General features: G+C 32.6%; 1 protein-coding gene across 1 annotated transcript in view; it reads left to right on the top strand.

Moving 5' to 3' along the window:
- LOC113497494 (carcinoembryonic antigen-related cell adhesion molecule 1-like) overlaps nt 1-18631 on the top strand; it is a 31895-nt gene extending 13264 nt beyond the window's left edge. Inside the window, exons 5-6 of the mRNA XM_026877061.1 lie at nt 7118-7286; nt 17963-18631. Of these exons, the coding sequence (XP_026732862.1) occupies nt 7118-7286; nt 17963-18066 (273 nt within the window). The 3' untranslated portion in view covers nt 18067-18631. The remainder of the gene's footprint in view (nt 1-7117; nt 7287-17962) is intronic.
- Nucleotides 18632-25904: the final 7273 nt, after the last annotated feature.

The following is a 25904-nucleotide window of genomic DNA, read 5'->3' as shown; positions in this document are numbered from 1 at the left end:
CATTTTCCATTTCCCAAAATTTTCTAAGCAGTTCTTCTCCACTTAAGTGTAAATGCATGGTGATTATTCCATTATCAGCAGAAGTTGAATTTTTTGACACCCTCCCTGATAATACCCAACCTAGGGTAGTGTTTTGTGCCAATATTTTATGGTGACGCACAATACCATCCAATAAAATCTCGCTGTATACTTCTGCTCCAAGAAGAATATCAATTTTACTAGGTGTGGCGTAACCTGGATCGGCTAGCGGTATTTTATCTAAATGTAGCCAATCAGGTGAATGTAACTCGGTTGAAGGAAGCAATGACGTAACAGATCGCAAAACATATGCATTTACTTGGATTGAAACCTCAGGGTTATGACGTGATACCACTCGAAGAGAAACCATGTGCTTGACATTCGTGTGGCTACCGCCACCTATACCGGAAACCGAACCGCTAACATGTTTACGGGAAAGTCCAAGCAATTGAACAACTGACTCGCTAACAAAAGACGCTTGCGACCCTTGATCTAATAATCCTCTTAACTGTTGTTTGTACCCGTACTCATTGTACGCCCAAACAGACACAGTAGCTAACAAAACTTGACTCGGTTCTAAACCTCTACTCGAAAAATTTGTTGAAATAGGTGTACTCACGGGTTTGTCTGACTCACTCTGCATAAAAACATCCTCAGTCTTTGATTCACTGCTCACTTCCTTTTCAAAATGTAATAATGAATGGTGCCTCCTGCCACATCGCTTGCAACTTGCTGGATTGCGACATTTAATAACTGGATGAGATGGAGAGAAACAATTAAAACACAAGTTATTGTTCTTAACATAATCTTGCCTTTCCTTTACACTAAGTTGACTAAATTCCTTGCAATTATATATATAGTGTTCACCTTTACACTTAGAACATTTAGTAGTTACGTTAGAAATATTCCTTTTACTTTCAATAGATCCATGAAAAGACTTCGACTTTGTGTTAATATTGGTACGTACCTTGTTCGAATCGATCATCTCCAACGACCTAAATTTCGATTCCAAAAACTCAGATAATTGTGTCCATGACGGTAAGTTGTCACTAAGTACACCTAACTTATATTCCCACTGCTTTACGGATTCAGGATCTAATTTAGAAACCACTAAATAAGTAACAAACGCATCGTTAATTGACTCGGTACTAATACCCATATTACGCAAAGATTGTAAACAAGTTGTAGTTGTATCCAATAAATGTCTAATGGCGCTAGAAGATTCGCTAGTAACCGGTTTTTGTGTAAACAATAATCTCATAAGTGCATTACAATTATAACGCTTATTATCATAACGTTTAAGTAACTGTTTCCAAGCTTCGTCATAATTATCATTAGTGATAGAAAAATTACGTAACAAACTTTCCGGCTCACCTGATAAATTACTTTTAAGATAATGTAATTTTTGCACCGGAGACAGATTCTTATTGGTATGAACAAGCGAATTAAACATATCGTAAAACGATTGCCACTCAACATATTTACCACTAAATGTAGGTAACTGCACACGCGGTAATTTCACCTCGCACTCACTGACCGTTTGTTCAGCACTTAATTTTGGTGTTACGGACGAAGTTTCACTCGTTGACGCGACATAAGGCTGCAGGGCTTCTTTCAATAAAGTTTTGTATGATACATATAATTCCTCGAACTCTTCATATATATCTTCCGTGAAGTATGAATGCTGTTTGTCCTTCAAGGTCACCTTGCCTATAATAGACTTGTGGCCATCTTTAAACACTGTCCACAGTTGCTCCAAATTGTCCAATCTGGTTTCCAAATATGGTTTTTTAATCCGTTCTTTCGGTGTCTTTTTATAGTTTTTTTCTGCCTTCTTCAGGTTTTCCAGCACTTCCATTTGATATGCCAGAAGCACTTCCATGGTGTGAAAATGTGTAGAGAGACGAAGAAAGACGTTAAAACTCCAAAATCCAAACAAATTTATATAGATTTGAATGATTATTTTGCTAATGATTTATTAGTTACTCGCACGATGTTAGCAAAGATAATCCACTCTGGCATGCTATTGTTCTCGCAGTGCCGACGACGCACGTGGTCATTGGAATCGACTTGATAAAATCCGGCTCGAAGGACCATATGTTCACGACGATAAGATCTATATAATCTTGGCTTGTTTGGTGAAAATTTGAAAACTAAACTCTTAATTAAAAATACGTCTTTCCTCTGAGAACATTTATTTTAACACTGACACATGTCATATCCTACGATACTTAGATGAGTGAACTGTATGAATGTAATTTGAATGTGTGTGACCGAATGTCTGTGCACGTGAAAGATTGAATCTGATTTGATGTATGAACTATGAACTTAATCTATTTAAACATGTATTGTCTTGTAGACTTTGAAGTATTAATTTGGTTCATTGTGAATTTTTTTTGGTCCTAGGAAAAGGAAAAATAAGTTTATATGAAAAATTAAAATCGAATAGTTTCACCGCCATCCTACTACTTCAAGTGTTTTTAATTGAAATCGTCTTTATTTTGAAAGAATGATTCTCTTAAAATATAATCCATTATCAAAAAAGCTGATCGCATTGATATGAAATTGTAATCGCAGAAAAAAATAAGGCTAAGAATATGGAGCTCAAATTCTACTTAATATATATAATCTGCATACAAGCCACGACATAAAACAGAAAGAATGAAAGCAAAATATTGTATAAATAGCTTTTATTCTTTCATAACGTTCACGTCACAGCTGACAGTTAAGTGCATTAAGTCTTCAGTCCAGTTGGAAACTACGACAGTATAATTGAAATAGTTCTTTGTAGAAATAAAAATATAACTGGTAAAGATGGAAAAAATGCAAACGTATTTCCCATTTTTATTTTACTCGTGACGTTGTTTGTGTTCTGTCAGCAACTTTGTAACTTCGACTTTAGTTATGCTTTTGTTTTATCACTTACTTTAAAAAAAAAAATTACTAGCTATCAGTTTCATTGTATGTTGACGTGGTTTAAAATAATGTGTCATTATTTTTCTTTTATACATAATATGCTTGATGTAGAAAAAAATTCCAGAGTTTTTAATCATCTCGTTTAAATACACCTTTGAAAAATGTCCTCGTGCTGTTTTGCTGGTTTTCCTTCACCGTTTTTGGCAAATCATAATCACTTGGTAATAGGCATGTAAACGCAAAAGAATAATAATATAATGTGTTTTTGTCTTGGCATTTATTGATAGTTGTATATATCCTCGTTGACCTTTGTATAAAAAATATACTAAAATAACTTGTAGTAGAATACAAGACTCAGCCCAATAGCGTTTAATTTGCATAATATAATATAATATATAATATAATAATAATATATTTCCAAATAATAATATGTCAATTGTGTCTCCCAGACGTGAATCCTTGACCATTACCGTGAGATTCCACAAAAATAAAATTCTTAAACTATTTCTATTTGTAAGAAACTTTAACCTCAAGAGCTTTTCAAATCCTCCAATCAGGTCAAGCTAAATCTATCTTTTCCTTTTCTTTTAATCCTGAAATAACAGACAAAATAAAGATCAAACTGGTCTCTTCGCTTTGCTTATAGTCTTTTTCTTTTAAATATTTTTTTAGTTTATCCCAGTGTTGTGCAAATATCTTCTTCATTATTTATTTCAGGCTGTTCTTAAGCCTTTGTTCATCAATTCACATTGAGCTTTGACTCACTTTATCTTTTATCAGGTTTTCGTTCACCATCGTTTTCAGCCTATTATGACTGTACATAATTATCAAGTCTTATTCATGAAATCACAATCAGGAAGCAAACACAATGCGGCCGTATGTAAATACTGAAGTCGATGCTTCTTTTTCATTATGTATGTTAGACTTTCACTATGTTTAGTTTGCTGTTATAGATTGTTCATGATACGTAACCATGTAAAAAAAATACTTTTATACGTATAATTACTATTATTTATTAAACCGCGACAAACCGTCGAAAAATTATTTGATTGTAACTTCAAACAATTAATCATGACTGGTCTGCCAACATAATAGAATGTTTCCAGAACACCTTCAAAAAATTTGATTATTATAGTTTTTCTGAAGGATTTGTTGATTTTATGTTTACGTTACATTCACAAGTTGTTAAGTAATGTTATTTTCCTTGCACTGTTGGCTTTGAACGGCTTTGCATAATATAATATATGTTAAAGCAATCGCTTACACGTCAGCTTAAGCGACTGCATCTAATTCATATCCAAGAGAGATATTGAACTGAACAGTTAGGTAGTTATATGTGATAATAGTTAATAATTAATATGAGGAGTATGATAAAATTTTCAATGTTTTAGATAACTTTGAAAAGTGTATGTCTATTTAAATATTCTTTTCTATGTATGGGAATGAAATGAAACTGAACTGAATATAATAAAGAAGTGGTTCTAATTTATGGCAAATTGCTTGAAATTAGGTGACCAAACTAATTCAAATGCTTGATAACGTATGAAATACCCAATTTTAGACATTGTTTTTATTTCTTTAACAAATGTTCCGCATTAAGAAGTTTCATGGCAGACAGATTCACAAACATTCAAGTTACAGGTGAAAAGGCCAACAGACTAATGCCAAGCCATCGTGAAAAGTTTGTGTTATGCCATGTCATACCCGTGACACGTCGCGCAAAGTGTGTTTTCGTAGTGACATCAAGAACTCAGCAATACGTAAACTCTATTATAAAAGACAGATGGCTTATACTCTCAAAATCCCGAAACTAGTGTGCACTCGCTTCAGTTTATATGGGCCGAGCTCGCTCGAGTGCATTCCAGATTGGCGTATCTTGAAACGCAGGCGAGTCGTTGAAACAATTACCGGAGTCACGGAACTCCAGGACATTATTTTAAACGAGAATTTCTTCGTTGTAGACACTCATTTGATGCTAAGCTCCTTACGTATATTCGAGATTTTCGGGAACTAAATGCTGTGAAATCTCCTTATTGAAGATGGGTATCACAATTGGATCTCCTTGTGTTTCTGTATAGTGATTTTAATTATGTTCGAGCAAAATTATTGCGAGAAAGCCTTATTTTAATCTAATTATTAATATATTTACCTACTCATTTCTTAATTTGACTTTATCTTTTAACAAAGTATAACTATAATTTTGAACTTTAGATTAAAATGAAACGTCTTTATCAGAGACATTTCAATTCAGGTCTAAGTATTAGTAAAGTTTGAACGAACAAACCTGTACCATGACGTCTTAAACAAGGACTTGCTATTGTTCAAGCTAGATAGAGAACTTAAAACGAGTGTTGGCATCTCTTTTACACATTGGCAGAAGTTTTACAACAAGAGTTCAGAAATATAGCTCTATGTAAACATCATTCAACTTTAACTCCAACAGTTGCTTGGTCTGATTAAAATCTTTACTGCGTCAGAAAATAATATTATTCTTTAAAGTTCTTAGGAAAAGTCAGACCTTAAGACTTGAAATTAAAATTACATTTCAGTTTTATTTGATCTTTCAGCTTAGTGCCTATCTTTGTGTGATTATGATTCGGATTGCCATGTCATTTATGCAAGCAAAAGATTCTAAATCTTATTTTTTTTAAAGTAGGAGATGCTGCTTCTGAATTCTGTAATTTCTTGAAAGATGTCTAGTGTGGAACATTAGATGCACTAAATCAAGAAACGTACTCCGCATATGGGGAATATGAATGGTCGATGAAGCACCACTTGCTAAGATTGAATTGCAGCAACCTACTCGGATTCCTATTTGGTTAAATGACAACTAAATAGATCATCAGTTTATGTTCTGGCGTTTGCTGACCTTAACACTTTTAGCACTTAAAATCTATTTTTTCTGACATTGTTCTTCGTAACTATATGCGTGATTATACCCCTAGGGAGTCTGGCTTGCCATTTATGCCAATATATTTCTAACTTTTCAATAGAACACAGTAATATAACTCAGAGCAATGAACTTATATCTACACATTTTCCTCACCAATATTATCAAAGATTCAAATTGTCTAACACCCTTGTGAACTTAGAAAAGTCCCTCTACACTGACGTAATAAAGGCTGCCTTCAAGAAATCGCAGGAGAAATCAAAATTACCATTAACTACGATTGTTCTACTGACTGTGTTGATAAAACTCTTGACAGCCCTAGAAACTTTCTCAATGAAAGTTTTATTATTATTTACGAGTATCAAGTAGTTCACGAACAGTTCTTGTTTATTTCGAGAGGTGTACGATTTTGGTTTGTTTTATCTAAATTGCTTATTTTATACGAAAAGTCAGTGGTCTAGAAATATCTCGGTATCGTCCGAGAAAATTGGTCTCCTTGTCTCGCTTCGCTTTGACTGTTTGTGTGAAACTTTAGTTATTCGGTGAAAATAATAATAACTTTAAACAAAAGAAGATACCTGCATGTTGTAAAAGGACGTGGTTTAGGTGTTGAAAAATTAATAAACATGTTTGAAGTCACTAAACATATGATAAAGTAAAAGCAATATAAGCCATAGTGATAATGCCAATTGGTTTCCCTGTATATAAGTGACTAATTATTAAATTCACTGTAATACAGTAGATTCCACTCAAAACAATACAAATACTCGAATAATACGTTCGTTATAATCAAATCAAATGGAAACGCCAAAGCAGTATGAAATATGCAACATTCAAATATTATGCAATATGCAAATAGGTCTTAACGCGTTTAACGGTACCCGCTCAGATTAATCTGCCATTTGACAGTTGTTCTAGCTAATGGTTTATTTCAGGGCTAGTATTTTAGTGACCTAGTTCAAAAGTGCCATTTATATAGATGTAAATCTAGGAAAGCCATTATAATGTTTTACAAGCTTGTCTAAAATTCGGCCCATTCCAGTTTGTGGCATTATTTTGTTGTTTCATGGAAATAAATCATGAAAATTTTCTCTTTTATGTTTCATGCACAAAAACCTTTTATAAAAAAGCATACCTGCATCAAAAATGCACCGGGTAAAAATATTTCTGTTCCAACTTTTTAAATAGCCACCGTTGCTTTCTAATTGTGTATTTTTTCTAAATTTGGCAAAATTATTAGTAGTTTTTCTATTTGCCTCACCCACAATTCAAAATATATTATTTGTCCAACAGACGATAAACTTCGACTCGACGCGTGGCGGTATATCCTTAGTAACTGAAAAGGGTATACACAGTAGCAGTAGGCTGCTAGTGCAGTCGGCGCGAACGTCAGACGCGGGCTCATACTTATGCGCTCCGGACAACGCGCAGTCAGCTACAGCAAGGGTACATGTACTTACTGGTAAGTCTAAAATGCTTCATATGTTCATTGTATAAGTCAAAGTTTTGATGACACTGTTTGTGCTTAATTTGAGACTAAAAAAACGGTTCTACAGGAATTGTAGCAGTGATGTCTTTTCATAACGTCATTGAATTATCATACTGTCTCTTGTATTTCAATATGTAGATAATAATGTTTTTTAAGAGTTGATTCCTGCAATCTACATAGTGTTGTTCGGTACCGCAAGCACCATAAAAATATTGACATTACATGTAAATATAGAGTTTTAGACCATTGCTTGGCTTTTTAGTATCTTATATTTGTAATAATGCATAAAACAATGTTTGGCATTGATAAGCTCTATTTTCTTTTTTTTATTGCATAATTTATTTCATTCTTCTTGTAAAAAGCAAATCAGCACAACGAATCACGAAAATGAACTTTACTGCTTGAACATAAAGACTATAAAACCCAACGTTCAATTTTACAGTCTCACGTCATTACTTGTTCTAAGTGGTTTCTGTTTAATGTTGTAGCAATACTAAGTAACACAAAAGAGAAAATACAACTTGCTGTACTAAGTACTATGCTAGCTCTCCAAAGAAAGATAGACAATAAATCAGAGCTGTCCTTTATGTAATTAACTACCGTCTCAGTACGTAGTTCAAATTAGTTAGACAATCGTTAGACGTCCCAGGATTGGATTTGTGCGGTTTTAATCATCCTTATGTGAAACTGGTTTATTTAATATTTAAAGACTTTGCTTGATTAAAACCATCTGCAGTTTGGAATTCTAGAATAAAGCTGTTTACAATTTTAAATTACTTCCGAATCCAGTTCTTTCTAATGGAATTACGACGATGTTGCTTCTTATGAAACTGATCCTAGCGCTAATTTATGGAACTACGGTAGATCGACAGCTGAGAAGCTGATGACACTCAATCGCTACTCGATCAAATCAAATAAATCTCATCAGTAGAAATAAACCTGCAGAACTCACGCGCACTTGTAAGACTTTTTTTGATCAACCCTGTTTTTGCAAATAGAATTTTGTAAACAGCAAAAAGAGGTGTTAAATATTCAGCTAGATGTAATGAAACACGTATAAATATTACGGTGAAAAAAGGTGGTTTCAAGAGAAATAGAAAAAAGATATACGTAACATATTATTTTTCTTTATTTGCAAAAACTGTAATCTACTGCATAAAACACTTTAACTGGACTACAAGATCACGTGCTTAAGGGAACGAAAAAAAAACGAATGATTTTATTTTCCATGCTTGTCCGTAATTTTTCCCAATGTAAACTCGGATTATCCCTGAACGTGAAAGTTAATAAAGACTGTGAAAGTCACGTGTGAGATATTGTCTTTCCCTTCCTGTTCATGTTTTTTCTTAATTTCCCGCACTTTGACATCGTTAGCCTGATTAATTAGACATTAGTCTATAAGTATGTCAACAGAAAAACGGTCTGCTCCATCTGTTGACGTGAACTAATTAGCTGTAAGGGATTTGAGTTTTTGCGAATATTGAAGCTAATATTTTCTTGCTTACATACGAAAATATAATACTTGCATGGTATACTAGAATATCGTAAATATGGAGCAATTTATACAAGAACAACGAGTATAACATAGTTATCGTACAAGGATCATTTGGTATAAAAACTTACCATTTTTGTCATTCAATTGGAATCATCATCGTGTTTTTTTCTGATCGGACTCTCTAAACAAAAAAATAATAAAACAAATAAATAAAAATACCGAAAATATTTAATTAACGTCTTTCAAATAAAAAAAATCAAGTTTCTAGACAGAAATAATAAAAGCTAGCAGAAAATAATTATAATTCACAACTTGAAGCTCCCTGAACATTCCACATCAGAGGCATGCATAATATAAATCAGTCCTTTCATTTTACGAGGCACCTTGCTTTAAAACATCCAGCAAAATATCTAATTAGTGAAACCAAGTATTCATAGTTCGTCAAAGAGGTCGTCAGACGTTCTTGCAAATGTTACTGTGGTTTTATCAACGACGGAGTATATTTTCTACATGCAGGTTGAATATAAAAGTAGCGAATTTTCTGCACGGATAGCCGAGTGGTACAGGTCACTACGCAAAACTAACTGTGCGCGACGAGTAACGGGTTCGATCGACGCGTAGGACAAGCATTTGTATAGCCCACAACTTGTTTGTCTCAGTCCGGATTTATTGTGCCTACATGTCACTTGAGTGTTTACTTTAAAAAAAAAACAAAATGCCATGTGTACGAGATCTGGTGTCTTGTACATTTGTTGAAGTATCAGACTATAAAGTTTTTATTCTCATCGTCTGCATTTAGACGTAATAAACACTGCAGAAATAAATATTTTATTTCGATTTAATGGTATTTCTTAAAGTAACCCGTTTCTTTTTACTGTACCAAAGTTTAAGTTTTATAAAATACTTTCTTGAATACTTTTCGTTTATAAGCGTTATCTTTCCAAAGAATTTGGACACGGTTTTGACTAAAATACTATTATTATTACTACTATTAATACTAGAAAATATTGTCGTTTAACCTAAAATGTAAAATATAATCTGGGTACACACGCACGTGTTGTTAATTAATGTACATACATTTTAGGCTAAATGCTACTTTCGTAATAGTTTATGCAAATTTTACAGACTCATTTATCAATTTAGTCAACCCACATAAAGACTAAATTAGGCTGAATCTAAAAGATAAGTCAAGACAAAAATAGTATTTAATCCAGAGCCTTAATTATTTAGTAATTAAATAATTAATTAAATACTATTAGCAATAAATAAAAAAATAAAGCAATAAAAAGATGTTGTCACCAGACATGGATTTTTAGTGCAAAAACCCTTAACTCACAATTGTGAAAATATAAAGTTGACTTTAACCAAGTATATTGAAATAAATACTACTAATATAGAATAGAACACATATAAAACCACAGGGAGATTTATTCTAAGATTCAAAATATACGGCTGCATTTCGTACAGAGAAATGCAAGCTTAGTTGAGCTTGCAGCGAGCTATTCTTAAATATATCGCAACATATTTAAGCCACAAAGCGATGACTGAATTTGTGTTATGTGGAACAGATAATACATTTGGGTCGAGTCCTACACAAAGACCGTTGCGGACTTACTATAAACTCATTACTATGACTATTGCTGTTGTGGAAACAAGACGTAGCTATGCGCGATGTGCTGTCTTTCTCTACCAACTGCAAAAGCTCTGTTTTGCTAGTAAAGGTTCTGATAGTTGTCTATTGATAACAGGATGATATTGTTAGCAGAATATTATATGTATATTTTGCGTTTGACTATCTTAAACCTATTTCTAACTTTAACTGGCTGTTTCGCGCGGTTTCGGTTGGTTGCTAAAACGTTACTCTTCTTTAACAAAGTCGGCCTAGTCTGCGTTAATTCAAGGTGTCAGCTACCTCCGTGCCCAAAATCGTTGAAATTGGTAAAACCGTTTGGGCGTGAAAAGGAAGCAAACTCACACACATACACACTTTCGCATTATATATACAATAATTAAGTTCTTTAGATACATTAATCATTACATGCATTTTGCAAACCCTATCTACCTATAGAAATAATACCTTTAACAGGTATACGAAATTGTATGTCCCGTTATGTAGACAACCTCAGGTCACCGTGCAAGCATCACGAGTGTGACGTAAAACTAATGTACTGCACTGGTATATAAATTGCATCATTAGTTCTTACTCCCCGGTGTTCAGAATAGCAGGGTAATGTTGGTTCTGATTTCTACTGTTTAAATGAAACTGAAAATTTAGTTTACTGATAATAGACGAGCAGAGAATTTAAATTATTTTGTTGAAGTTAAAGTTTGCACAAAGTTATCCTCTCTTTAAAGCTCTTAAATGATTTTAAAGTTCATTAAAGGTGTTTTTTTAGAGAGAGAGGATTTTTGGTCGATTTAGTCGATTCTTGAAATAAAAATGATCATTTAAATGAGAACGATTTATAAAATACTGTGGAGAATATTTAAAACGTTTTTATTGCTTCGTTTCCGTTGCTTGTTCATGTGGCTGTCAGTCCATCCGCCTATCCCAAAACTGTAACTCATGAAACTTTATTCTTCGTGTCTCCATCCTTCTAACAGTATCTATCTCAAAAAACGTTATAAGTACAAATAAATTTGTGGGTTCCATTTGCTCGTCTTCAGCCTTTATCTTCAAAACTTCTAGTGACGCGAGTCCAACCTGCACTTGACCAGTTTTATTTCAGCTGCACCTATTAAAACATAAATGGTAGGACGAAGACGCACCGTAAATTCTAAAATACTTACTTAAAGTTCTACGTCGAAATATACGGGATCGTATTCATAGCTTGGTTAATGTTTGCCAGTAGCACTAGCAAATTACACCATTAGTCCGCTGACTGCTATCGTTTATGTGCTAGTAATATCGTTACAACGTGGGATAATACGTACTAAACTACTGTACCTTCGCTTTCTTATTGTACGAGCATATTAAAACGAATATACTGCATCTTGAAAGACGCATAAAGTAACACGGTAAATGTGATAGAAGATGTGACTTGAAGTGATAATGTTCTTTTCTGAAGCGTAAGTGGTGATGCAAAAATTTATTTGTCTGTCTCTCTCTTAATTATCGCCTTTCTTTGTCCAAACTGGACACTTAATACCAGTAATTAACATATTTATATTAATAACGCTTAATTCAGTGTCTGCTTCATACTTCAGATCAACATCTTTTGCAACTTGTTTAACCCCTTTCAAATTAATTTCGTGTCTCTTGCAAAGTTCATCAATCATTCACTAATTTAATGACTATGTTTTTTGAAAAATACTGTTTGATTCTGCTTTGTGTATGTTTTCGTTATAAAATTTGTCACCAGAATAAAAATATATCTGGAATTCGTTGTATTTGATATATCAATAAATAAAACACAGTACAGTACTAGGTTCTGACCTCTTGAAATATTACTAGCGGGATTGCTCGTAAGACCGACACATAATAGAACAGCCTTATTGACTGTAGGCCGTAGACCCAGCTGATATATTTCTAATAAAACTATCCGGCCATGTAAATAGATCCAATCTCAGACATGTCTGCATTTATACATAAAAAATGTTACATGACAAATATTTGGAATATCAATGGATTTAATCAAGTCGTGTTCGGCATATTTTCATTTAGATAATGTCGCAATACCATATTAAATTGTTATGTATATGTATATCTACACTACTTGTTATATTTACCTCGCATCGGATATGATATTTATTTTTAAGTTATACGGGTTCATTCTCTGTCTGCAAAATCTCGTAAGCAATAAGCAAAACAAGTCGTCGTATCGCAGTAAATAGTGGACCTTGCCTTCTTTTAAATGACGACCTCCGTGGTCGAGTGGCGTACGCACCGGTTTCAAGGTGTCGCTAGCTCTGAGGTCCCGGGTTCGATTCCCGGTCGGGTCAATGTAAAAATTCACATTTCTACATTGTCTCGGGTCTGGGTGTTTGTGTTACCTTCGTAGTATCTGAATTCCATAACACAAGTGCTTTAGCAACTTACTTTAGGTTCAGAACTATGTCTGTGTTGTTGTCCGCATTTATTTATTTATTATTTTAAATTTCCCGATTAATTATATTTTGACATTTTAAATGTTTCATTTTTTTTTAATAGACTCCTTCACTAAGATTTTACACTTTACATCGCCGGGGTTTCACAGACATTTGTCACTTGTACAGAGACACCGAGACACAGAACTAGCAGATTCGTTCTCAATCACAAACACAAGAATTTCAATTACTACTAAGTCTCCCATCGATGATTTAAATTAAAACAAAAGAAAGCGTTCAACGGAACAGCCAATTTGAAATCCAAGTCTGAATCAAACAGTTTCGAATTGCATAAAATAATTGTAAAATTACAAGCGGACCTGAGGTACTAGTTTCGTGCCCAGTCTAGCGTGTAACCGTCTATTGTGCTTTGTTGAATCTCTCGCTATTTAGCAACTAGAAGTGCATTTGTTGAGTTTTACTTGGGATTGAAACTGGGAGTTTCGTTTGCTTCCGGTGGCACCGTCACGTAGTATGAACTATCCGTAGTTTTGAACAGTATTTTGCGGTATAATTAACAAGCTTTTGATGGAGAAATGAGTGCTTTAGTTATTCAGTGTTTGTTTGTTAATTACAGTTAGATTATGAATTATATTAGGATTGGTTTATTAAAGTTATTTGATTTTAAATTTTGGATTCTGTTTCATAAAGATATGGATCGTATAATTTGGAAAGTAGAACAGTGTTTAATCGAGATGTAAGCAGTTATTTCTGTAATTATAGAAGCACTTCTGTTTTAATTCTATTTTAAATATCTGCTTTTGCAGCGATAAGGTAAAATATCGATTTCTACAAATCATACCTAAAAAATAAAATTATGAGAAATACATATCATTCTATACCAATTTCTCCTAGTCTGCCTAAGAGCTGAGTTTTCTTTTACGCAATACATTTACAACAAAAAATACTACATACTATGAATTTTATGGAACACAAAAGACAAAGGAAACCTAAAAGGTTATTAAACCGACTAGAACCTTGAAACTTGTGATATTGAAACTTTATGCCCGAGTAACTGATATTAAACGCTAAACTATGTCACGCAAGTTTCAGGCGACCTACTAATATCCAGAGGGCCTACTACTATCACCTCTTAAAACAGTACTGCTGCAGTGAGAGCGAGATAGAGTACAACACTTTGTAGAGCACCGTCTCTTTTTCACAACTGCAATTGTTTCAGAATAACAGGGGATGGTAGACTCTAAAATTCATCCGTGTTTCTTCTTTTAAACTTTGTGTACCGGAGCCGCGATAACTCTTTTGGACAAACTCGCTGGCAGGGTTTGGCCCTAATCAGCCTCTTTGGTGATGGAAGTTACTTGGACAGAATTGACAGATGACAAAGACGAGCGTCAGACAGCGAATACGCTGAAGTTGATCGTTAGCTCCCAATAGTGTCACACTCACGTATCTCATATAACATATTTTTTTAATTCTGTGTGTCATGTACATATGTAGTGCTTCAAACAGTAAAAGTAAAAACTGGTGAAAACAAGAGAAAGCTTTATACAGGGCTTGAAAAATTTTGCTCTCAAAGGAATTGTTTTATGATGCCGTTAAAATAGAATTAACATGACTATGTTCTCATTTATGTTGGTACTTGAAAACGTAATTTTGTTACATAACGAAATGTGCTCATAAATTTACTGAAAAAATATTTTGCGACCCTTAGTCTGCCTACAATTTAATACGTAATATACAAATAATTATACGCAATTTCGTGGGCTAGGAAAAAAAACTCAAATGTTTCTCTTAACTACTTTTTTATTTTATTTTATTACTTACTACAAATCTTATGAATAATTAGCTATGTAGGCATCATATATGTGAAACTACAGGGTTATAACTAGCTTACTCCAGCCAAACTTTAGTTCCAAAAAGTGGTCTACTTTACTACCGTACTGTTTTACCGTGCAATCATGTCAGATAGAGCTATTATTACTGCTATTGAGAGTTGAGTGAGATTAATAGAGTATCAGATAATTATTATCGCGCTTATTTAAACCCTGTTAGCTTAATAACTGTACTCTCAAAACGTGCGTATTTTCGGAAACCGATACACGATTTGTATTTGAATACACACTCTATAAATTCCGATTTGCAGACGACGTGCTCCATTTGTAAATGTGATACACAGAGTTTATTTATTATCGCGCTACGTGCACTTTGTATGATATTTTCGCGATAACGCAACATAAAGAGAACGGCTAATAAAGATTTGTATTAAACTGTATTCGGTTCGTTTTTAAACGACTGAATTTCCCTGTATTCACAAACGTTTACAGGGAACACAATATCACATTGACAGGGAGAGACAAATTTGGAACAAACAATTGTGGAATACACAAATGTTGGAAAACGACTCGTTTGGCCTTAAGAAATAAACCGATCGCATGACATGTGTAAACTCATGATTTTATATTTATCGTATACATGTAACAACAGTAAGACCTTTTCGATCCGTAAACTTATCTAGGCACAGTATAAAGCGAAGTATTTGAATGAAAAATTCGTCACAAGACGATCGTCTTTCTCCGTACATTCTTGGAACATTCTGTTAACGAGCAAACTTTTCATTCAATCTAAAAAGAAACCTAAAAATAAGTTCTTGCAAATCAACCTAAAGGTTACCAACAACCTTAAAAGATATTCACAATAGTGTGGGTGTGTAATACGAAACACGAGGCTTTTGTTAGGTGTTGCGTCATACCGTTAGTATAAAGCCTTTCTAGGTAAGTATTCGTGACTGTAGCTTATAAAATAAATAAATATTTCCGTTCTACGCGATAATTGTGTTTATTTAAATAATTATATTCACATATTTTGACTTTTAACACCGTGGTCGAGTTTATGTAATGTTTTATTTACTGTCAACTTTCACGCATTCCAAAAGGTGTTTTTGTACACGCAGTGTTATAAGGCTTTATTTGTAGGACTGGTTGCGTTATCTTCTTAGCGTTAAAATAATATTTTAAATAAGAAAAATTGAAAACCCCTCCTTTTTTGAAATTGGCTGAACTCTCGAAAATATTGCACATTCTTCTTGATCTTATAATAGCTATATGGTCAATTGAGATCCATCTATTGTGTAACTTAAATAGCGTTGTTAAAATTTCAGATTTTAATGTAAAATTCAAATAATTTAACAGAACCAAAATCATTCAAAACACTACCAAACTCCTGACCAACTTAAAAGATAATGCCGTTTATTATTTACCTTCTGAATGTATCGTTAGCAGGCGTCGGATAGGCTGATACAAAACCACTAGAAAATTTAAACGCAATCATACAACAACGTTGCATCGATCTAACTGGGCCACAACTATCCTACATTCGTATATGTAGTTTGTTACCGTCCAGTGTCCGATGTCAATGCAGTTGTTGTGTCATTTTCAAACTGAACATCAAGTTGTTGACTGGACGCTCTTGTTTGACTGAGTTTTTTTTTAAGGGTTCCCAAAGGGTGAAATGGTAGCCTTTTATGAAGGTTTCGCTGTCAGTCTGTCTGCTAAAAGGTGTCTTTATCTTGAACTCAGATATAGAGTTGATCTTTTTCTTGAGATGATGCATTCCTGTTGCAGATTTAATTGACGTTCATACAACAAACATATTTTTCAGCCATTTTTAAAACGATTTTTTAAACTTTGTTTAAACTTTTACTAAATTGTGTACTTATACATAGTCAAATCTACGAATTTGTCAAGAAACTTTATGAGTATTAATGCAATAAATAATTAAGAACTGTAAACTGGTTTTACAAATTATTTTAGTATTTTCAAATTTATGTTCGGTGGACCAGACGTCATAAACAAACCAACACTGCGTCATTAGCGATAAGCAATCTAGAATTATTTATAAGATTATTTAAATTACGACTTACAATTAATAAGTTCGTAGTGTGAAATGTAAATGGTTTAATAAAACCTTTATAGGTACCTTACCCGGCTTCTTTATTTTTATCAGAAAATAAAGAAATGTAATCGGAGCTCATAATATGTGCAAACTTAAATGTATTTTAATATCCCAAGTATTATGTATGTTATTCCTTTTTTACATAATTACTAGATAAAGCAAATTAAAGTTATAAATAATGGAATCCCATGCCGTCACTGCCATATGACACGGTCCGTACCAAATATGTATATATGTGTCTATGTGTCTTCCCCATCTTAAACTGTTAATCATAAACGAAGCAGTTTGAAATATAAACAAATAAAAATAGAGAAAATAACTTTACAGTGGACATAAAAAGAAGCCCAAAGGCAGTTATTATAAATAACTTCAACATGAAAATATTTAATACGTCATCACGTTATGTGCTTATTCCATTTTGTCCTTATTTTCTTTTGAGTAGAACTATCAAGACATTCTTGAATGTTATTGTAAAACAAACAAAAGACAATCTCTTACACGAGCATGCACGCTTAAATAGAACATACATTTCGATTATACAACTTTCAGCGCACAACCTGCTACGTACCAACAATAAAAACGCCCTTACACCATTGTTATAAGGTTGATTTCGTAAGTCGTTGTTATTTAACTTGTGTGGGCGACTATACACAATACTCTACGACTTGTATAGTTTCCATAGATATTTTGTATAAGGGCTTATGTCATTTTCTTTAACAAACTTTTGAATCACATTGAATTTACACAAAAGCTATATCAAAGAACGTATGGAAATAAGTTCACTTGTCAATACTTATTCATAGGAATGTCAAGATCGTTAGATGATAATAGAATGATATGAATTTACGTTTTAGTATATTCATATTATATTCAGTCAAAAAACAAATGTGTGCTTTTGTGTAAATACTACTGATTCACTCTAACAAAAATCCATTGAATATTGCCGGATATTAAAATTCTTAATCGTTATCTGTTGAAAAACCTTCTGTTACAGCCGGCATCATTTGTTCATTTAGTTCAAATACAAAAAAATTCTTAATAAGCCATAAACACATGTATTATATAGTCTAACAAAAGAGTCAAAAAGTCCCACACATATAATTGTGGCCAACATCATTACAAAAATCAATACAATTTATTTTTCTTTCTTTCTCAGGGGAGACTCCCGCAGCGATGCAAGGAAGCGCGCAGTGGCCAAGCAGTTACGATTCGCACACCCTAATAGGCATCACCAGCCTCATATATCTACTAATTGTATAAAATAAATGTAAATAAAAATGACTGTGAATATGAAACTTTATACAGAATAGAAAAAAAGACACTGGAGTTCGAAAAGTGTGAAGTGAGCGTTCGATATTCGGATTCAGCAAAATGATTCGGAAAATCGATAAAAACATTGTTATACTTTTTAAAAGGTGAAGCGTTTGTAAAAATAACAGATAATGTTGAAAATAGTGTTGTACCGGATGTGTGACATCGTTATGGATGCCCGTTGATCCTGACTGTTTAAATGAAGTGTTCTATTTTAGAATTGCTACGTTAACTTTTTATTGAAACAAATTGCAATGAAGTTTATTGTTTTTTGTTGAAAATGTGTTGAATGTGTAACTGCCCATTCTTTATGTATTTATTTAATAGGTTATGTTAACATATAAAAAAGGATAACAAATTAAAAGCAAAGATTATTTACTTCGAAAAATATCATTCTGTGAAATTACGTTTATCAGATAGTCAGGTTTGAAAAAATAAAGGAAAAATCTGTGCCAATGATGCATAGAAATATATCCTAAGTATCAGGGTAAAGTTGAAATAAATCTAGAATAAAAGTATCTACATTTCAAAAAATCACGTTTCTAATATTTAAATCCATAAAAATCTACCACTTAACTGAATGATTGTCAATCTTAAAACATTTACAAACAAAGTTGAATTTTCATTGTAGTTATGTTTTCACATTGGCAATTATTTGATATCTTAAGAAAAAATTGTAAAAACTGTAGCTAACATTATAAATAATAGAATTAGATAATCTTGTTTTTGTGATCTAAGACGATTTAATTAAAGAGCATTTTTTAAAGATGTTACATTTTATTTTTCATGAGCCCTCTACGTAACTACATAAATTTTAACAGATTATGGGAATAACTACTCGTAATGTAAATATTCATTGATTGCGAAATACAAAGATAATTTTTGTGAGCAAATTGACAAGGAGTCACGTAGACAAGGTTAACACTAACATTGTGTGATAATGTTGCTTAAATACATGTGAGTGATAAGTAGATTAAATATTCACATGTTGCTTGAAAAATAATATATTTATTTATTTATTTATTTAATCTTTTACGTACAATTGTGGTACATAAGGCGGACTTAATGCCGCGAGGCATTATCTACCAGTCAACCTTTGGGTATAATGAAAGACATATATCAAGTTATTTAAAAATTAAATCAATCCTAAGGCAAAGGGATACAGTTTGCAATACATAAATTTATAGAATAGCTTCGAATGAGCAATGTTACATAGATTGGTTTCGAATAGAACATACAACGTTTCAATGACGCCAAACTAAGCCAGCTTCGAAAATAAACACGGATAACAGAAAATTAGAAGGAAGTGGCTTAACATTACAATAGGACACGCTTCATCAAACTCACTTATTTCCTCCCTGATTCTTATTGCTCTTCGTTTTCAGTCAGTAAAAGTCTTCATCCTTCCGCTCAATCGAATACAGAAGGAGTCATTTAATGTTTTTCATATATGAAAAAAGGTCAGTAAATTAGAAAATACAACCCATTTTTATAATCAGTATAGAAAATATGGTAAGAATAATCAATATCACCTACTGCCGACTCAGTCCAAATACCACTTCCTTGGGCTATTCTATGTTCTGTGTATAAATGACTACGCCCCATGAGATTGGACAATGTCGGTGACAAGCGGTACCGAGCCTATAGATAAGCGAAGGAACACCCTTTGTCTGTATATCTATTCAAACGTATTCAAAATCAGTCATTTAGAGTTCCTGAAGATGTATGATAAACAGTTCATGTTGATAAAGAGCGACCAAGATGATCAAATACGTTTGTGGCCATCAAATAATGTGCAATAATTGTATGCCATTTATTACTTTAAAAGGATAATACTTATAGTACTGTAGAAGTAACACTTAGTGTTAAAATTGCAGTGACTTTAATGAAATTGTTCGCAATGTTTACTCACGTGACTGCGTCATCCCCTGATTTAAACATTGAATTGGAGATATAAATGTTTGGAAACATTCTTGTTATATTTACAAGAAGAGTTTTCAAAAGGTCAGCTCTGAGAGCAACTTGTGACTCACTTTCTACCTTCCTCTTTTCTGTTCGGCTTTAAAAGAGAATAATGTTCTTGGGGGTGTTGGTCTTATATACCCATCACTAAAAGTAAGTACAAAGACGCAATAAATTCTAAATCAATGTCAAGTTTCTTAGATCCAAGACTCCAAGGCCTCGTTCTTTGAAGCCAACCATTCAAGTCCCAGAATAAGCATAACATAGCAAAACCAACCATATTTCCCATTCCCACGGCTTTCACAGCCTCTTAGAAACACGTTCACGTCAGCTTGTCTATTCATTCCGTACATTCATTCGAGTTTTATTTAAACCTTTTCATTTAGACGAATGTAGGTAGTTGACGTTCGAACAAAGGTCTGAGAGTGCCTTAGGCGGGTACGCTTCGGTACAACCAATCGAAACCAAGTCTAATGGAAAAGTGTTCTTGTTAGGGCTACCTGTTTTATCCCATTGTCTAGACGAAAGTAATGGAGTGTTTCGTTGAAAACTAGAGTGTTTACAGAGTTGTGATTAGTGTCGTGAAAGACGATATTTGAAGTGAATTATCTGTCTCCTTGTACGTGATCGATCAATGTAGTCTTAGTTGGAACACAGCTTGGGATGAAATCGAATTGATATTTGGAGGTGATCAATTTTCTGTTGTAATAAAAATGTTTTAAGTTTCCTTGAAAAACATTTTAAGAAAAAATATGCTGGCTTGTTTCTATTAAATTTACAAGACACAATGAATTATTCAGTGCCGTAAAACGCATTTAATATAAAATAATAAGTCTAAAAGTTAGAGGTAACAAAAAGTCTAGTGTAACTTTTGACTTTACACAAGAAATGTAATTTATTTAGTTACCTCCCTGGGTCCCTCTATAATTGAACAATCGAAAGTTTATTTATTATTCAATATCAATAAATTGAATTCGCAGCCAGATGAATATTTGAACTTATTGAATTCTTTACAAATATATTTCAAAGTTATTTCGATTGTAATAATTGATTTGAATTGCATATTTCATTTGAAAGAGAACTATTCAATTTTGTTTGACTTTTTGACCCGAACCTTGATCAATGCGAGAGTATTAATAATATATTAAAAAAACTAGTTTTATTTTGAGTTTTGAATATAATTTAGTTGAGCTGTGGTTTATTTACATACAAAGACTTTAAAAATATTTATTAAAAAAGTTTTTTTTTTAAGAAATTAAAAGACTTTAAAAACATCATACAGATAATGTGAAATTTATCTAAGCTTAACTATAATACATTACACAACCTTTGATTTCTTGTACTATGAGATAACAACTGCCTGAATCTAGTTTCGGACGAAAACAAGATCCAAAACGTAATTAAGACATTTCGCAGTACGTATAATCTAAAACGGATTATCTCAATTATTAATTACTGAATACCCAGCAACCCTAAAACACTGATTCTCTGATTTCTATTCAATGGAAATTAATGCTTGAACATAAAAACCGATTCGTTTAAAAAAGGAGATATCGGTTAAGCACGACCCAACGATTTCCATTACGAAATCCTTGTTTTTATTCGACCCTCATTCCGATGGACGTTTTATTAATTATTGAAAATCTTTTGTTGAATGTATGGAAGTGAATGAAGTAGTTAATTACTTAGGTTGATGTTAGTTAAAGCTAATCTTGATAAGCTCGGATATTGTGTTTCATTTTTAACCAACTTCAATAGTACTTTCTTTTGTGTTCGTTAACCTAGGACTTCGGTTTGGATGAACTGATTTTGTTGATTCTTATTCCATTTATAGTGAAATAGCTGTAATTTGATCCATTTAAAATTCAGCAGATTTGTCTCAGTAGTTTTTTAGTTATAGGCGGGTATGCATTGTGTAATTCATGATTTAGGGAAGAACGTTGTAAAATTTCAAAAATCTTGAACCTTTTTAACTGGTCTCCTAAACTGCTGAACTGAACTAACGCAATTCATTCAATTATTAACTTGCTATCGTCCATAAAATGTAACATTATTGAGTTTGTCGTTGACTTGATGTTAACCTCAGACCTCAGATGTTAACATTCTACGACTCGGGCATAGTATCTATGCATAAATTTTTACTCACTTTACTTAAAGAGCGAGTTTTTTAATACTTTAACAGCATCGTCATCTCTTACCCCACGTCATTCCGTCCACTATGTGAAGTGACATTTAATGTGACATTAAAGTTATTTAGAAGATAGACTAAATAGGTTACGCAAAAAAAAGAAAAATAATTGTTATTTGCTACATTATTTTTTATTTTGCCATAATAATCATATCAAAAGCAATAAAACCTTTTCACAATAAAGTATCATGTTGTATTAATAACCTATATGAGGAGATTCCAGGGATTGTGTTTGGTACGCAATTTAACGTAACGTATTTTAACGTTCGGTTTTGAAATATGAAATAATTTGGCGATTATTTGTACCTAGGGCTAAACTTACAACTTAGTTTTGTTATTTAATTACACTGGTATTATTTAAGAAAAGTGTTAAAAAATTATCTGAGTTTCAGAATTTACTCCTCTTATTGATTCGACGTAAAACCTTAAATTTTAGAGATATAAAAAAATGAGAACTTTAATTGTTCCTGGCAAGTAAATGAAAAAAGTGAAAGCGTTTTTTAACTTTAAAGGAACGTTATAATATAACAATTACGCTTGATCAGGTATAATTTATCATGAAGTACTTAAAAAAATATCAGCCATTGAGAACAAAAACAACATTCAAATTCAAATAAAAAAAAGAAAACTTCAAAACAATAAATGCTGTGTTATTTTAGATTCTATCGAACCAACTGAAAACTGCGCTTGTTATTTAGTTTTTAAATTTAAAACGTCAATTACTTACCTCCGCTGTCAATCGCTGGCTGAAAGAATTATGTTCAGTCAAAGAGTTTTGTGGAGCGACGAGAAAAAAAATGCAATCCGTTTGTTTAACTGCCAGTAGCATTGAGCTATAAGGTAAGATGTTAAAAAAAATGTTTCAATTTGTTGCCGTTGCTTCTATTAGCATTCATTATAGATTTCATTACTTCAATCGTAGTTTTTTATGATTATAAAGCCGTTACGCAAAAATGCGATAAATGTATTTAAGTAGATTTTTAATACAATAATTACCTATATCGATTTCGATGTGTTGGCTTATGATTCAGAACTCGTGTCGTGTCAAAAACTAGTCAGGAGGTTTGGAGAAATACCTAAACTTTATTGTTGTATTATACTTATTTTATTAATTATAAATATTTTAGTTAAATTATAAATAATATTGTAGTTCAGTGCATAGTTAATACAATCATTATCCAAGGATAAGTCGCATGAATAAAGGGTAATACTAAGAAAGGCGGTCTAGACTCGGGACTAACTTAAGCCTAATTGGTTGACCCTTCAAAGTAGACCCCTAGTCCTTTACCAGACTTTTGATTATAAAGGTCAAATAAAAATGCAGATGGACTTGTTTCGTTTTTAATCAAGAAATAAAAATAACTCGTTATTACTCAGATTTAATCGTCAAGCTTCTTGAGACTTAATCATGTTAGATACTTTTTTTATAATTCCAAAACATTCCGAAGTTTAAAATTCAAATTATGCGACAAAGTATCACTTTTTTAACTTTAAAGTGAACATTTTTTAATACTCCGATTTGCCACCTATCATCGTTTACTAAATGATCTAGATATGGAAAAGACACTGCGATTTAAACTCCATATGACAGTCCGCTCTCTCTTCATTTAAAACAAGATAAAAAAGAAACCAGACACATTTTTAAGGTCAGGTAAGGAATCTTAATGCTTAATGCTTAGATAAAGAAATACCTTTTCACACATTTCTGGTACAAAAGCAGACTATAGCTCGCGATTTAAAATACGTAACACGTGCAGACAAAAAAACTGCAGTAAAAAACAAAAGCCCGAAAATATAAAACAGCATTTATTCGCACAAAACCCATCTTAAATTGCATTTAAAATTCAATTTAAGGACAATATAAACAATGTTTAAGGCCACGAACTGTTGCGTGAGCAAATGTATAATTAAATTCATTCGGAACAAAATGTTTAAATAAGGCTTAATTTATTGGCAGTACTGTTCTCACAAAGGTGTTTAACTGCGGATGTACGCACCATTATACTATTTGTTCTGTATATTTTAATAAATTACCGCTTACGTTGGTTTTTTGTAATTATGAATGGCCTATTAAAATCTAAGGAAAAATATTAAACGTGCTTGTGGGGTGGTTCAATTTATCTACAACTTGCAACTGTTTTTGTAATTTACTTTGAAAAGGTCTAAGACCTATTATATTATTAAAGTTTAAATTTGTTAATAACATAAAATAATTCAATTAAAAAAATTACGATCCTCAAATAAAACTATTACAAGATTTTTTTCTTAAATCTCCATATTTTTATTACTATACTAGCTGACCCAGCAAACGTTGTTTTGCCGAATATTTTTTTCTAGTTGTATATATTTTTAGTGCCACATTATAGAAAAATAAAAACAAAAAAAATCGTCCAAAAAGTAAAATATTTTTTTTTGTGTGAGCAACCCTTAACACTTAGGGGTATGAAAAATAGATGTTGTTCTATATTCAGACCTACCCAATATGTGTACAAAATTTCATGAAAATCGGTCGAAACGTTTCGGAGGAGTACGGTAACTAACATCGTGACACGGGAATTTTATATATTAGAAGATATGATATTGTAATACAAGTATATAACAAATATCTGGTTTTGTAAACTATAAAAGGTCTGCAAAAAAAAGTATCCGTACATAATTTTACTCCATAATCTTGTATTCGCTTTCCAACTCACTTTCCAAAGACTTTTAAGAACGTAAAACAAGTAACAAGAACGTTTTAAAATCGCTGCAAACCCCAGTCGAGTTCACACCACAAAATACTCACACCTTTATAAATTTAAAATATTTTACGGCGTTTTTATTTTGTCTCTGCAGTTTAAAAGGTTGGCTGTTCAAGCCACAGTTTGGCCCGAATACCTCAGAGCTCTTTTGTGCTATTTCTTCTGACACTTAGCGAAGCAAAAACAACTGGGCAGTAGCTTAAGGCTTTGCTGTTTCAATCGTGTTTGGATTATGCATTTATTTTGTTTTATTCAAGATGTGATTAAGTAATGAGTGTTCTCTCTTAACAGTTTTACTAAGTGAGAAAAAAAAAATCATTTTGCCTTCGATGAATACATTCAATGCAATTTGATACATATTTGTTATATGTTTTGGCTTATCAATAGGGATGATGACAATTTTTTTTTTGCAGTGTCCGTCGTGTAGTTTTTTATATAATAATGGATACGTATTTTTCTATGTGTCCCGCAAACATAAATTGACCAAATTACAGTGAATGAAACTTACGCGTGACGTCACGATTGAGTATAAATTTTACTCTATCGTTACGTAACAAGCCCCCTCTCCTAAACTTTAAAGCAGTTAATCTTTGTCAATTCTAGTTTTTCTGAAAAAATACGTGTCTCATACTTTTCAATTATCTAACTGAGGGACTATTGAGATTTTTTTTTATACCCAGTCATCATCCCTATTGGTTCATTACGTACATTCAGTAATTCATCAATCAAAAGTTACAAATAACAAAACTTATCATTATTACAGAAGCAAATTTGTATAATAACATCCTCTTAAAATCGTTTGATGACCACGATATTATAAATTGCACGCGCAAATACTGGCCCTCGATTTTAATCGAAGATTTATGACTTGGAAAAGACATTTAGCACCCCATCCG

This window comes from Trichoplusia ni, chromosome 9 (assembly GCF_003590095.1).
Source record: "Trichoplusia ni isolate ovarian cell line Hi5 chromosome 9, tn1, whole genome shotgun sequence".
Lineage (NCBI taxonomy): Eukaryota > Metazoa > Arthropoda > Insecta > Lepidoptera > Noctuidae > Trichoplusia > Trichoplusia ni.
Note: the sequence above shows the minus strand (reverse complement) of the source record. Positions and strands in the feature narration are given on the sequence as shown.